This window comes from Tyto alba, unplaced genomic scaffold (genome assembly GCF_018691265.1).
Source record: "Tyto alba isolate M040663 unplaced genomic scaffold, T.alba_DEE_v4.0 Super-Scaffold_34, whole genome shotgun sequence".
In the NCBI taxonomy this organism is placed as follows: Eukaryota; Metazoa; Chordata; class Aves; order Strigiformes; family Tytonidae; genus Tyto; species Tyto alba.
The window spans coordinates 4,329,854-4,343,533 of NW_024881309.1; the positions used below are offsets into that span (position 1 = coordinate 4,329,854).

The 13,680-nt window shown below is 60.4% G+C and overlaps 1 protein-coding gene across 9 annotated transcripts; it reads right to left on the reverse strand.

Moving 5' to 3' along the window:
• Positions 1–8: 8 nt before the first annotated feature.
• On the reverse strand, positions 9–12,980 carry SLC39A14 (solute carrier family 39 member 14). 9 transcript variants are annotated; one of them, XM_042801556.1, is made up of 12 exons: positions 12,895–12,978; positions 9,239–9,352; positions 8,689–8,964; positions 8,402–8,588; positions 5,803–5,972; positions 5,131–5,253; positions 4,849–5,034; positions 4,366–4,573; positions 3,709–3,893; positions 3,223–3,365; positions 1,268–1,372; positions 9–1,154 (listed from the first exon to the last, which is right to left on the reverse strand). In XM_042801556.1, the coding sequence occupies exons 3-12, from the start codon at positions 8,947–8,949 to the stop codon at positions 1,082–1,084; spliced, it is 1,641 nt and encodes a 546-aa protein (XP_042657490.1). In that variant the 5' UTR covers positions 8,950–8,964; positions 9,239–9,352; positions 12,895–12,978; the 3' UTR covers positions 9–1,081. The 9 variants fall into 9 exon arrangements, 8 of the variants coding, with proteins under 8 accessions (XP_042657490.1, XP_042657486.1, XP_042657488.1 ...); XM_042801552.1 differs by having other exon boundaries at positions 9–1,372; XM_042801554.1 differs by having other exon boundaries at positions 9–1,372; positions 9,239–9,321; positions 12,895–12,951.
• Positions 12,981–13,680: the final 700 nt, after the last annotated feature.

Below are 13,680 nucleotides of genomic sequence, written 5' to 3' on the forward strand. Positions count from 1 at the left end.
CAACCCTCCTCATTACGGAATATATTTTATTTATGGAATTTTTACAAATAACTTTACAAGTCACGTGACATAAGTTATGTTCTTTGTTTCAACGCGCATCTCTGACAACACCTGAGTTATTGAAATACTGAGATGGAACTTGAGCTTCGAACTGGACACAGGAAGGGAAACAAGGATGAAAAATCCATAACAAGCTCGATTTGGGTCGCGTTCTCTCCTCATCCTCCTGCCTGCCCCATCCCTTCCCCGACAGCGGGTACCAGCCTGCCCGAGCCAGGGACAGGAGCTCTCTCCCACCGGTCCTTCAGCAGAAGGAGGGTATCTCTCTGCAAAGTGCCTTGTTTCTCCACCAGGTCTCACCCCTCAAATCTCTGGGTGGCAGATTTCTCCGTTGGCAAGAAACAGAGTTAAACTTGAAACAAGAAGACGACGGACTCATGATCCCCACCGTGTCCCGAGGGGCTCGTACCGGCTCCGAGGAAGCCAGGTGTCAGTCCTTGCCACGTTTCCAGCTCCGGGGGACACAGAGGACCTCCCAGGCACAGCCTGCAAGTGCCTCGCGGTCCCCAGGGGACAGACAACAAGATCTCCCCGACCCCCCCCTTCACCTCCAACACGGAGGCTTTTCCATCTGTGCGCACCACTGAACCGCTCCTGCCAGCCAGGACTTAGCCCTGGCAGGGCCGTGGCTGCCCTCTGCCCTGTGGAAAGCCGCCAGCGATACGGTGTTTTCCAAATACTTCCTTGAGAGAGAAGAGAGGGCACCTCTACCATTCAGAGGACTCAGTTTTTCCACATCGGGTCAGTCAGATGGGGCTGCAGCTCTCTCAAGCAGGGAAAGGGAGTTTCCAATACCATTTTCCCCCCAGCTACTGAGAAATTAGCAGCAACCTAAAGCATGGGTAATGACCGCGAGGTGCTGCAGAGGCGGCTGGGTACCCGAGCCAGGACAGACCACGCTACTTCAAGGTGGCTCTCTCCCACGGACCAGCCGCAGAGGGAAGAGTGACTCACGATGACCGTCCACACGAACGAGAGACACTACACGGGACAAAGCAGAGCCTGTCTCTCCTTGAAGGCATCACCAACGGCAGCAAGCGGCCCGAGGACCGTGTGGTACCTCTGGGTTGAAGGGTGCTCCCAAGAAGGCTCCCTGCTCCTCGACCTGCTGATATTTAACCTGGGTGTGGGACAAAGCCAACAGCCTCCTGGGTGCCAAGGGGACAAAGTCAAAGCCTGGCCTAGCCAAAGCCACTGAGAGCAGAGGTGCTGATCCACGAGGATACTGGCAGTGCCACATCTCACCAGGCAGAGACCTAGGGACTCGGTGACAACTGTTAGGAGCCTAAGAGGAACATCATCCAGCTGGTACCTAAGGCAAATTAGGAACTACAGTGAGGTAACGGCAGCCAGCGATCAAACCAAGGTGCAACGCTACAGGATGGTGCTGAGCCTGCCCTCGGCTATGCCAAGGGCTGAGGTCCCTTGTCGCTGTTGCGATGGGCAGGAAAAATACCCCGCGCACCCTCCGCTTTGCTTTCCAACAGGGGCGGAAGGGAAGGCGTGGGGAGCCTCAGCTCCAGCCCCCGGTGCCGAGCAGCACCGAGCCGAGGTGGCAGGGTGGCCGTCACCCTGTCACACACACCCCCACGGCCACCTGCACCGGCAGGGAGTGAAGGAAGACTCTCAGCAGCAAATCATCCCCGGCATGTACACCAAAACACTTCTCAAAGCCATCCGCACCGCTCCTTCACCCCAAGCCAGCACCATACCCACTAGGGTAAGTCGCCTACATCAGCTCCCGCTTATCAGCGTGGCCACAAACTCACCAACACCAGGTGCAGGGTGAGGTTTGGGGGGAAAAGGGGGTGCAAGGGAACCTCAAACAACACGGGTAGGGTGGGCAACATTATCAATATGATAATAAGTCAATTCACCTAGTGAATCTGGGGAAAGCCAGCCCAGAAGCAGAGCTGTGAAGTGCCTGTAACACCCTTCTCTGGCTACTCCCTAAGGCTGGAAACACACAACCTAAAGAGGTTCACAGTCTATTTTTTTCTTTTTTTTTTTTTTTTAAAAAAAAACATCCCCCATCCCCCCCACCCCCCCCCCCAAACCTCAGCAACTCAGCAGCATCAGTGTTTAAAAACCGGTGTCTGTTCCCAGGTGTCGGCGTGAGCTTGGTCACAGTCTGAGGCCTGATCCGCTGGCCGGGCAGGGGCTCGCTGTCCCGGCCCTGCCCTTGCCCCACACTGCTCTCATGCCCTTCTCACCAGCATTGCCCCACGGCTGCCCTCACAGAAGGAGAAGGGTTTTTTTCTCCCCTCCATACAGCAACAGAGACCTGAGGGAGGGAAGGGCCTCCTGCCAGCCACTGCCCCTCGCAGCCCACGTGTCAGTCTGACCCGCACGTGGTGTGGTTTGGTGTCCTCTACTCTGAGTGCTGACGCCCAGAATGTGCTTTTTTTTTTTTTTTAAAAAAAAAAAAAAACAAACCAACCAGAAAAAAAAAAAAAAAAAAACAGAAAAAAACCAAACCAAGCCTCTTCACCTTGCTCTTCCCAGGGCATCGTCTGGGCTGCCAAGGCAGAACGGGAGCAAAACCACACGTGGCTCCAGAGACACGCTTCTGAAGACAACAAGGATGATGCTCAGATCACGAGCGGTGCTCCTCGAGCCTCCTCTTCCTCGGCAGCCCTCTGTGCTTGGCGAGCACAGCTCCGAGGATGGGCTGGTAGGTAACTCCCCGAGAAGGGTCTGTCCCCAATCACACACCCTCTGCAAAGGGGTCAGGAGAGCGTCACGCCCCATCGCACCACTCCAAGCACAAGGAGGGGAGCAACATGGGTAGAGGAGCTCCTGTCTCCCAACTCCATCCTGCCCAGGGGATGCAAGGAGAGAAGGGATATCCACTGGAAAGAGATCCTCCAGTCAGTTCGTTCCTACAGGCAAGGGGATTAAGCTCCCCTCAGCCTTAAACCAAAATAAAATTAAGTCTGTGGAGCAGCTTTAAAAGCAATGCCTTTTCTTCTGTAGTGTGATGTCAGTGCCTGCACAGGTACCATCGTATGGTTGCAGCAGGAAAAGGGAAGAAAAAAAAAAAAAAATACCCATTTTCCCACTCCCTCCCCACCCCCAAAAAAAAAAACAAAACAAAAAAAACCAACAAAACCCAAACAAACGGAAAAACTGGAACAGGGCTGTGAGTCGGGCTGGTCCTACCCTATCTGAATCTGGCCAGAGTACATGGTGAGCAGCACCATGATGGTGAACCCCGTCAGCAGCCCCGCGTTCTGGATGGCGAAGGTGATCAGCGTGCTGCCGTTCTGCTCGTCCTCCCGGCTGACCTCATTCATTTCAGGGAACTGGGGAAGAGGGGGGAAGAGAAAGAGGTGGCAGGGCTTAGTGACAGGAGCAGCCCCATCCTTCCCACCCCGTGCCACCACCCACCCCAGGGCTCTCGGCCGGGTCACCGCACCGCCAGCCCAGGAGGCAGAGCAAAGCGGAGACAAACGGTGGCCGCTACAGAGCATCTGCCTTCGCCAGGGTGACAGAGCAAACATCCCCCTGTGCTCTCCGTGCCAGCCTTGCTCCAGGCTGAGGGAAACCACAGCTCTTCCTAGCCAGGCAAAAAAATAAAAATAAACAAAAAACCCTGGCAAGGTCCCAACTGCAAGGTCCCAGCAGCCCCCTGGGCTCATCATTTACCATGTCAGCCAGCGCTATGTACAGAAACATCCCTCCGGCCAGAGCAAAGATCCAGTTGGCAGAGAAGTGGCTGCCGGCCACGACGCCGAAGGCCAAGCCCACATAGCAGCAGCAGGCAGAGATGAAGTTGAAGAAGAGCGCTTGGCGGATGGTCATCCCGGCGTTCAGCAGGATGACAAAGTCCCCTGCGGGAGAAGAGGGTGGGGAGGATGAGGAGGGAAGGGGTGTTCCGTGATCAGCGCCTGCTTTTGCAAGTCAAGCTGAGCACTGCCCACACCAGCTGCCTGCCTGCCAGCTCCTGGCCCTGCCTGCGCATAAAATCGGACTTTCCAACCCAAACCGCTGCCCACCCGTCCCCCCACCTGCCCCAAACCAATAAGGTGGTGGTTTTTCTTCTTTTTTTTTTTTTTTTTTTTTATTTTCCTTCAGATGTCTCCATCTAAATTTAAATCTCAGACATCATATTACCTAGTTATTTTTAGAGCTGTGATTACTCAGTGTAGTTTACAGCCTTGCCTTCCCCATGACTCTGTTTATTCCACCCCCCATTTGCCTTTCTCTTGAGAAAAAACACGCTGAAGGAAGTGGCAGGGTTAGCCTTAAAGAGGGACAAGATCTGAGAGCCCCCGCAGCACCTTCCCCCGAGGACTCGCGTACCCAGCTCGTGTGGGAACTCCTCGCAGAGGATGGCCACGGAGGTGCTGATCCCTTGGAAGACGGAGACGGTGAAGGAGGCCCCGATGGCCAAGCCGTCGATGAAGTTGTGGAGGCCGTCGCTGAGGGTGATCATCCACGCCAGCGTGCCGATGTCGGAGTACCGCACCTCCTTCAGCCAGTAACATGCGCTCTGGGAGGCCTGCAGGTCCTGCCACGGCACCCCAAAAATGGGGTCAGCACCCAGCTGGTCTGGGGTGGGGTCACCGCTCCCTCCACCAGCCAGGGGAACCCACCCCCTCCACGCGTTAAATCCACGCAAGGCTTGACCCAAGCTGTTTGCTTTCTACCACCCACTGAGGATTTTGTCAGGGAGGTGCAATGAGCTTCCAAACTGCCCTTTTTCATTGACAGGAAGGTTTTGTTTTGTTTTGTTTTGTTTTTTCCCACACGCCCACCCTCAACCCCACAGGAGGAGGCACTAACCTGGACAGAGAGCGAGCCCACCACAGCCTTCTCATCCCCAGAGGGGGTCTTGCACTCCAGCTCGCTGGTTATGTGCGGGATCATATGGTCCAGGTCCCCGTTCTGCAGCTTCTCCGTGATCCCTTCCTCCTGGTCCTTCTTGGACGGCAGAGCCTCGGGGCCGTAGTGGCTGTGCCCGTGGTGATGCTGTGGGACAGGGCAGGGGGGGGGGATTCGCAAGTGTCAGCCACCCCTTCCATTTCTGCCCGTTTCCCACCCGCGCAGCCCCTCGCTCAGCCTCACCTGGTCCTTCTGCTTCAGGAGCATCTTTAGGACCTTCTCCGTGAAGAAGAAGAGGTAGAAGCCCCCAAACACCACAGCGGATTTGGAAACGTAATAATCTTCTTGAGGGTTGAATCCAAACGCCTGCAGACAAAAGGGGACAAGCGACAGGACTGAGGAACAATCTCGGGCAGCGTCCTTCATCTGCCTTTGCCCCTGGCACCTCTGGGGCAACACTGCTGCTTTCTGACCTCTCTCTAAGCAGCAGCTGCTTTGGGGGCAAGCTCAGAAAACGCCTTCGTGCACCTTTCATCTCCCTCACTCCCCCAGCCAAGCCGGCTGTGCCCCAAGGCATTGGATCCACCACCCTGCACTGGGACAGGGATGCTAAAAGCAGGCTTCAAAAGCCTCCGCTGTCTCGGCACTAAGGCGACCCGCCTGCGGGGCTAGAAAGGGCAATAAAATAGCGCTGCTCTGCTTGAAGCAGACCGCAGGTCTCCCTGGAGCGATTCCCTTCCAAAGAGGGGCGAAACGCCAGCTCCGACTGCGATCCCGAGGGGCTTCCAGCCTCCCTACCTCGCTCTCGGCTCCCCTCCGACGCCGCCTTCCCCTTCTCCAGCCAGCGAGCGCCCAGAGAGAGAGAAACAGCCCCCGAGAGAGAGAAAAGGACAGACCTGACGGTCCTCACCCTACCTCGGGAATGAGCTGGAAGAGGGCGTTGGAGTAGAGAGTTCCAATCGCCAGAGCTATGAAGTAGAGGAGCAGCCGCTTGTAAAAGGTCTTCTTCATGAAGGGCACCACGCTGGCTCCCACCAGCGAGCAGAGGGAGATGACGGTCACGCAGAGGAAACCGTAACCCCAGACTGTGGCGTGCGTGCCAAACCCACCCCGGGGGGGAATCGGACGAGGGGAGGTTGTCGGAGGGAAAGGAGATCAACGAGGGGAGGGAGGGGAAGGAATCCACGCCGAAAGGAAAGAGAGAGGAGGGAGGGAGAGGGAGGGGGAGAGAAGAGGACATTCATTAGTGATTGCTTGTTCATCTGGCATTGGCTCAAGAGGGGTGAACCGGGTGCTGAGTGGCTTTGGAAGCAGCAATTTGGGAAGGGGTGGAGGGACACCCCGCTGCGGAGCTCGCGCCGAACGGCCGGGAGAGGAGCCTCCCCTTGGAGCAAGCAGCTCGCTCTCACCGCTGGGCTGGTGCTGAGTTTTGGCAGGCAGGCTGTTTCAGAGCCAGCACCCCCAGCTCTGCTCCCCGAGCCCCCCCGCGGGACCTCGGGGCAGCCGTTCCAGAGCCACAGAGCATCGAGGTCGCCCGATCATCTCGTACGCTCCATCCTCATCCTCCAGCCCTGAGAGACGCAGCCGGTCCCCGCAAGCCACGCTGGGACTGACGGCGAGGGTGGAGCGTACGTAAGGCATTTCAGTTCCTGGCAGATCAGGAAAAATAGGCTCTTGGTTTTTATGCTCGGCAAATAAAAGTCACAGTTCTGGAGTTGAAAAGGAGCCTTGAAAAAACTTCCTCCTGCCAACACAGACAAGGCGTTCGCTGCCTGAGAGCAAAGCAGGCAACGCTGAGGGGCAAAACCCAGCGGCAGCAAAGGGAGCTCTGCTCAGAGGCAAGGTTTTACGCGGAGTTTTAAGGATGGATGTGCAGGAGCTCGGATCCAGCTTGTCACCTCCCCAGGAGCCACGAGGGCTCCGCGAAGCCACCCGGGCTGAGGAAGTATGCGTGTTTCAGAGGTGTCCAATCTGTGTACTTATTCAACTCTGGAACTGTGCAATTACAACACAATTAATTTGCGATATATCTGTCGGTCCCATCAGAGCACCAGGAAACCTCACGTCTGCCTAAACCTTTGTGGGAACATCAGTCTTGTAAATCAGGACGGGGGGGAAAAAAAAAGCAATTAAAACGCTTGTAAATGTTGGCTGACTTGAGAGGGAGCTGGTGCTTCTCTGGGCTGTTCTCTGTGCTTTTACACCGGTATTTCCTCCACCCCACAGGTCTTTCCATCCAGCTCACCCCATGGGTGCTGCCGCACCTCGGCGACCTCAGAGCCGGGCAGCTCTGCACGAAGCAGGGCTGAGCACACCCCTCCAAGGGATAAACTCTCTTGCAAAGCAGACACAGCCCATGGGGCAGGAGCAAACAGCTTCTCCCAGCACCTGCCTGGACCTCAGACCTGGCCAGCAGCATCGCGAGGACACAGCAGGGCTGGAGGACACGGCCTCCCCACGCTGCCCGCACACTCGAGGGGGTTTCCTGGTGCTCGGAGGGGTGAGAAAAGCCCTGCAAAGCCCCTGAGACAAGCCCTCAGCCTCGGGTGATGGGAGGATTGGTTCGATTCGGCAAGGTGGAGGCAGAGAGGGTGCCCGGAGAGCTGCCCTTGGAGACGGAAGAGAGGCAGGGACTTTCTACCGCACCTCTGGGATGAGCTGGAAGAGCGCGTTAGAGAGCAGCGTGCCGATGGAGAGCGCGATGAAAAACGTGAGGACCCGGCTGAAAAAGGCCTTCTCGGTACACGGTACGATGAAGACTCCGAGCAGGGAGGCCACGTTAATCATCGACACACTGAGAAAACCAAAGCCCCACACTGCGGAACGAGAAGAAACGAGGGCCAGACATTACCGAGGCTCTCGGTGCGTGGAGACGGGGAGGACCCCGAGACCCCGGATCCGGGCAGGTGGAAGAGGCTGGCTCCAGGTCTATGTATGCTCCAGCCTCACGGCACCAGAGCGTCTCTCCCTGTGCTCTGGACACTTCAACTGTGACACAAACCATCATTTTTGTTGCAGGGCAAGCGGAAACGAAGCCATTGGTTTACTTGGAAGAGGCTTTCCCGAGCCAGCCCTGGCTTTGCGGCGTGAGAGAAGCCAGGGCTGTGCTCAGGGCAGCTGATCCAAGACCTTGGGCATCATCAGGACTTGGATGCGTGGAAGCCCGTTTAGCATCCGTGGGTGGCTGGAGGCCAGCGGGTCCCTAAACGTGCCAAGTCACCCGCTCCAAGGTCCTCCCCCCCCCCATCATCCAGCTCTCCGGGAGAGCCGTGCTGCACGGCTCTGACCTGCAGCCTGTGTGATCGGGGGCAAAACCACGCTGCGAGCCCACAGCACGAACCACACCAAGGAAAACCCATCAGGGCTCCAGGCTGCTGCCTCCTCTCGTCTCTGCCAGACTCTGCCTGTGCCCCGGAGCTGGGAACGGGAACTGGCTGTCCCCAGGTGCCATCGTGTCCCCAGGCTCCATTGCCCAGAGCCAGGCAGCACTCGTGCCCCCTGATTCCCCTCTTACCTTCGGCTGAGCTGGGTCTGCTCTCCTCCGTCTGCTCGTTTTCCTCATTTTCCAGGTTTTCAGAGGCGCACGCCCCCGACTCCAGCTGCTGCAGGATGGTGGGGCAAAACTCCTTGAACTCGCTGTGCCCCACAGCGGAGCCCTCGCTCAGGTTATGGATGGCGAAAAGCTCGACGGAGCTGAAGCACTGGGGAAAGGAAGAGACAGGCACGTGCCTCGAGACTCCCGCGGCTCCGCAAAGAGGTTTGTGGAGGGGGGGTGGGGGGTCTGCAGAGCCCCTGCCTTACCCGGGAGAGGTTCATCTGCTGCTGCGGCGCCTGGGAGACGTTGGCGTGTCCCACTCCCACGTCCAGGCGATTCAGCAGGGCCTTGAGCTGCTTCAGGCTCAGGGTTTCGCTCTCGCCATAGCGCTGGAGGAGATCCTGCAGGAAGGAGGCGGCGGAAAGCGCCGGCCCTGCGGCGTCCCTGCCCGCCCAGGCCCAGGGGCAGGGGAGAAGGCAGAGCAGCGCGAGCAGGCAGCAGCCCCGGGGGCCTGCGCTGGGGATCATGGTGTCTCAGGGACGCTGGAAGAGAAGCCGCGCGCCGCCGTTAGCTTTAGCAATCCCCAGCAGCTCCGACCACCGCTCCCCCACCCCGCGGCTCCATCAGGAGCCGTTATTTTTCTTCCCCCGGGGAGGACACACAGCCTTGCGCAGTGCTGAGAACACCCAGATCCCGAGCAGGGCGGGGGACCCCCACACACTCAACATCTTTTCACCAGCGATACAAAGCCAGCTGCTTCTCCTCCTCCACCCCGCGCTAAACTCCCCGCACCACCTCCCCACGCGCCCCGCTCACCGCAGCCGTGTGCCGAGGGGTGGGGGGGCTGCCGGGCCGCGGGGTCCCCGGGGGCTCTCCAGCTCCGCAGCGCCTCGGGATCCCTGGGGGGAGAGCGGCCGGTGGTCGGGGATCCTGCGGGCAGCAAACCCCGGCGCAGTTTTAATACCAACGCCGGCCGCCGAATTCGGCTCTCCCTGGGGTGAGGGAGTCACACCCCCCCACCACCACCCTAACGCCACGTCGGGTCCCCCTCGTGCCACCGGCGCCAGGACACGCACCCCTCTGCCCACCCACGTTCAGCCAACACGGAAGGCCAGGGGCCAGAGGTGGCATTTTCATTAGGTTATATTTTAACTGCGATAATTACAATGAACCAGGTCGTTCCCAGCCGCAACTGTAGATGCTTTTATAGTATTTGCCTAGAATCAATCCTTGCCCTCTCCGCTGCTTTCATATAAGCCGGGAATCAATAAAAGTGGGGCGGCAGAGACCGGGGTTTGCCCGCCAGCACGCGTTGGGTGCAAAGGACGGGGCTCGGAGAGAGGGTGGGAGCCCAGGCACGACCCACACGTCCACCTTGGGCAGCACCCAAGAGGCTGGAGCGGGGCCCAGGCTGCCTTCCTGGAAAAGCTTCCCCGAAAAGTTAACGGCAAATTTAGGATTCTCAAGGACGAGCAGAAAATAATTCGCTATCCACCACCTCCGGACACCCAGCAGCCATCCCGCTCCCAGCCCGGGGCTCCGGGCACACGCTGCCTCGTGGTTTCCCCTTTTTTTGCAGCCCCGGGATGGTTCTTGCACCGCTGTGCACGGGGCCCCATCCTGCCCTGGCACAGGACCTGCCACCCCGGCCAAGCCGCGGTCCCGCCGGCACCCTGCCACGCTCGTCTCGTGCTGCCCGACTTGCAGATTTCGGTCTCCTCCAAAAACAAGCCTAAGACATTTTTGAAGCCCGGCCAACCAATTGTTCTGAAAATAACCTGGGGCCGGGTTTTGGAGACACGGGGCCCCGAGGCCAAGCCTGGCAGGACCCCATCCCCCTCCGAAGGCGCCCACATTCCCGCAGGTTTACGAGCTTACCACCACTTTGTGAGCTTTGTTCTCCAGGAGAGCGCAGGCCTCCGAGGTTTTAGCCTCCTCCTGCTAGAGCTTAGCTCGGATGCTTTGGCTTAACCCCTCTCCTCCCAAAATGGGGGAGCAAGCTCATCGGGCGAGGTGCTGGTGATAGTAAGGCCCTGCTCAGTGGGGGTACCGGAGGGAGCTCTGCCTCTTCAGCATTCCCCAGCGAGCGCCGGACACCTTCCTCTGCCTCCCCCCTACCCAAATCCACCCTTCCAGACGGGTCCTCCCCGGGCAATGCCTTGTCACAGCCCCAGGCGGCCACGTAGGGCGTTTGGGTGGCCGGTGACTCCCACAAGGTACACAGGCACTGGCACACAGCCCACGGTGGCAAAGGCCCATCCCGGTGGCACCGTGTCCCAGGATGGGGACGTTGTGCTGCCTTTCCCCCTCCGTGCCAGCTGAGCGCTCCCCGCGTCCCTCGTCCCACCGGGAACCATCCTGCCCGGAGCACAGCGATTATCACCAGCCTGTGCCAGGGCACGCAGCCCTCTCCAGCGCCAAAAAAAAAAAAAAAAAAAAAAAAAAAAATCACCCCTGGGGTTTCTCCCAAAACCAGACTGAGCCGGGCACACCCAGGGTGGAAAACCGGACCTCAACTTTTACCCAGCTGCCAAACAAAAGGCAGGAAGCGGTTTGCAGGCAGAGCAGGGCAAGAGGTTTGAATTGCACAGGCTCGCCGCAGTTTTAGGGCAGAAACGAGGTGGAGGAGCTGCCCTTTGGGAAGAGAAAGGCTCAAAGAGGAACAACCCAGGGCTCCCAGACCACCACACCCCCCCCAAACACCACGGGGAGCTCAGGGCAAGGCAGGAGGGTGCCAACCACATCCCGGGTGCAAAGGGGAGCTGCAGCACAACCCGCTGCTGCGGTCTCTCCATCACCGCCGCCGGGGCTGAGCGGGGACCCCCCCCTTGTAGCCCAACACCCCCCACCCCCCCCCAAGCCTCCTACCCGCTACCTTCAAGGGCGTCCTCTCGCCGGCCACGGGACCCGCGGTGCCGCGCACGGCCCAGCGCCTGACCTACTTTATCGCTCGCTGCCGCGCTGGGATGGGGCAGGAGGAACAAACCTCTGCCACGGGAGCGATGCCCGGCGGCCACGGCGGAGCTGCCAGGGCCAGGCAAAACGCCCTCTCTCCTTTCCCGCGTCCCCCCCGGGTTCGTTTCCCAAAGCTCATCGATCCCGGCTGCAAACCATCCCCGCCTCCCACCGGGGAAGGTGACGCCGGGAACAAGAAACGCTGGCAAAGCCGAGCACGGCCCCGGCAACGTCAGCCCCGCGCCAGAGGTTTCCCGAAATCCCACGCAGGGATAGCTCGCTGTTGCAAACCTGGAGGGGAAGGGGCAGCGGGAACCCTCAAAACCCCACCGGTCTGCGCCCCCTCCCCGCCCCCCCCTTCTCCTCCCTCCTGACAGGGAGGTTTGCAACCAGCGGTCCCGACCTTCTTCCGGAGCAAAAGCCGTTCCACGTGTCTGGCAGCAAAAGCAGGGAGGGTTTCCGTGCCCGGCAGCACGTCTGTGCCCTGGGAGGGGGGGACAGCAGCGTGTCCCCCCCCCCGCCCCCCAAAGCTACCTCCAGTTTCTCGTCCCTTAATTTCCCCTAAACCCCGGCCCGCATGCCCTGGTGCAGGCAGCAAAACCGGCTTTCCAGAACCTACCCCAGCTATCCCACCCCACATGGGCCCCCCAGTACCCCCCACACACACCGCCCTATGCTGGACCCACCCGCTGCCACCCCATCCCAACGCCAGGCCCCATCCCACAGCCGCTCCCTGGCCCCTTTGCCCCCTTGCCCCAGCTTTGCCTGGTCCCAGCCCAGCCCCACAGCTTGCACTGGTGGTGCCGGACCCCATAGCTGGGTGCTTCTCCCCACAGCTAGGTGATTCTCCCCATAGCTGGGTCCTCTGTCCCACAGCTGGGTGCTTCTCCCCACAGCTGGGTGCTTCTCCCCACAGCTGGGTGCTTCTCCCCATAGCTGGGTCCTCTGTCCCACAGCTGGGTGCTTCTCCCCACAGCTGGGTGCTTCTCCCCACAGCTGGGTGCTTCTCCCCATAGCTGGGTCCTCTGTCCCACAGCTGGGTGCTTCTCCCCACAGCTGGGTGCTTCTCCCCATAGCTGGGTCCTCTGTCCCACAGCTGGGTGCTTCTCCCCACAGCTGGGTGCTTCTCCCCATAGCTGGGTGCTTCTCCCCACAGCTGGGTGCTTCTCCCCACACCCCACCGCTGCCTGCGCCCCTACCCGTCCCCAGACCCCGCGGACAGCCCCAAAAGGAGCCCAAAACCTTTCCCCAGGCCCTATGACCGGTTTTAGGAGCGATCCCAGACTCCAAAACCGGTCCCAAGCCCCATAGCCGGTCCCTTCATCTTTCCCTGCATCCTTTCCCCCATCCCCATCCCCGGCTCGGGGCCCGCCCCAGCCCGCTCCCCGCGACGCCCCGTCCCCGCAGCCGGTTCCCCGCCCGATCCCGATCCCGATCCCAATTCCAATTCCAATTCCAATTCCAATTCCAATTCCAATTCCATCCCGGTCCCGTCCCGGTCCCGGTCCCGGCCCTACCTCCCGCTCCCGCCGCCGCCGCCGCCGCCCGCTCCCGGCCACGCAGGGCGCACGCTCGGCCGGCGGCACGGGGAGCGTTCCCATTGGTCAACGTCACGGCGGGGCCCGCCCCCCGCCGCGGCTTCGCCCCGCCCCCGGGGGGTGCGCAGCGCCGAGCACCGCGGGGGGGGGCGGGACCCCCCCCGGAGCCCTCCCGTGGGGATAGAGCACCCCACAGAGACCCCCCCCCCCGGGGATGTGGCACCGAACAGGCACCCCTTGGGGTTATGGACACCCCCCCCCCGGGACCCCTTGGGGACACGGGGCACCCCACAGATGCCCAGGAACCCCCTCCAGGGACCCCTTGGGGTTATGGGGCACCCCTCAGACACCCCCCCCCCCCCAAGCACTCTTTAGGGGCACGGGGCAACCCACAGCCCCCCCTCATTGGTGCGGGAGGACCCCCCCTAAGCACTGTTTTGGGGCATGGACCGCCCCCCCTAAACACCCCGTGGGATTATGGGGCACCCCTCAGACCCCCCCCCCCCCCCCCAGGCACCCCTTAGGGACATGGAGCACCTCACAGACCCCCCCTTGGTGGCATGGGACACCCTACGGACCCCCCCAAACACTCTTTGGGGGCATGGAGCACCCCACAGACCTCTCCTGGGGGGCCAGGGCACCCCATGACCCCCCTTGGAAGGGACTTGGGGGGGGGGGGGGGGGGCCGGGGGGGCTGAGCCCACCAGCCAGGCTCTGTCCTGGCTCTGTCCCCATGCCAAGGAGCCAGCGAGGACACGGCAGCCT

Excerpts from the sequence above, each read along its gene's own strand:
- SLC39A14 (XM_042801555.1), bottom strand. The coding sequence starts at position 8,949 with ATGATCCCCAGCGCAGGCCCCCGGGGCTGCTGCCTGCTCGCGCTGCTC. Across the intron at positions 5,035-5,130 it reads TCCTGAAGCAGAAGGACCAG|CATCACCACGGGCACAGCCA; the intron begins GTGAGGCTGAGC and ends CCTGTCCCACAG. Across the intron at positions 1,373-3,222 it reads TCTGGCCAGATTCAGATAGG|GTACCAGCTGGATGATGTTC; the intron begins GTAGGACCAGCC and ends AATTTGCCTTAG.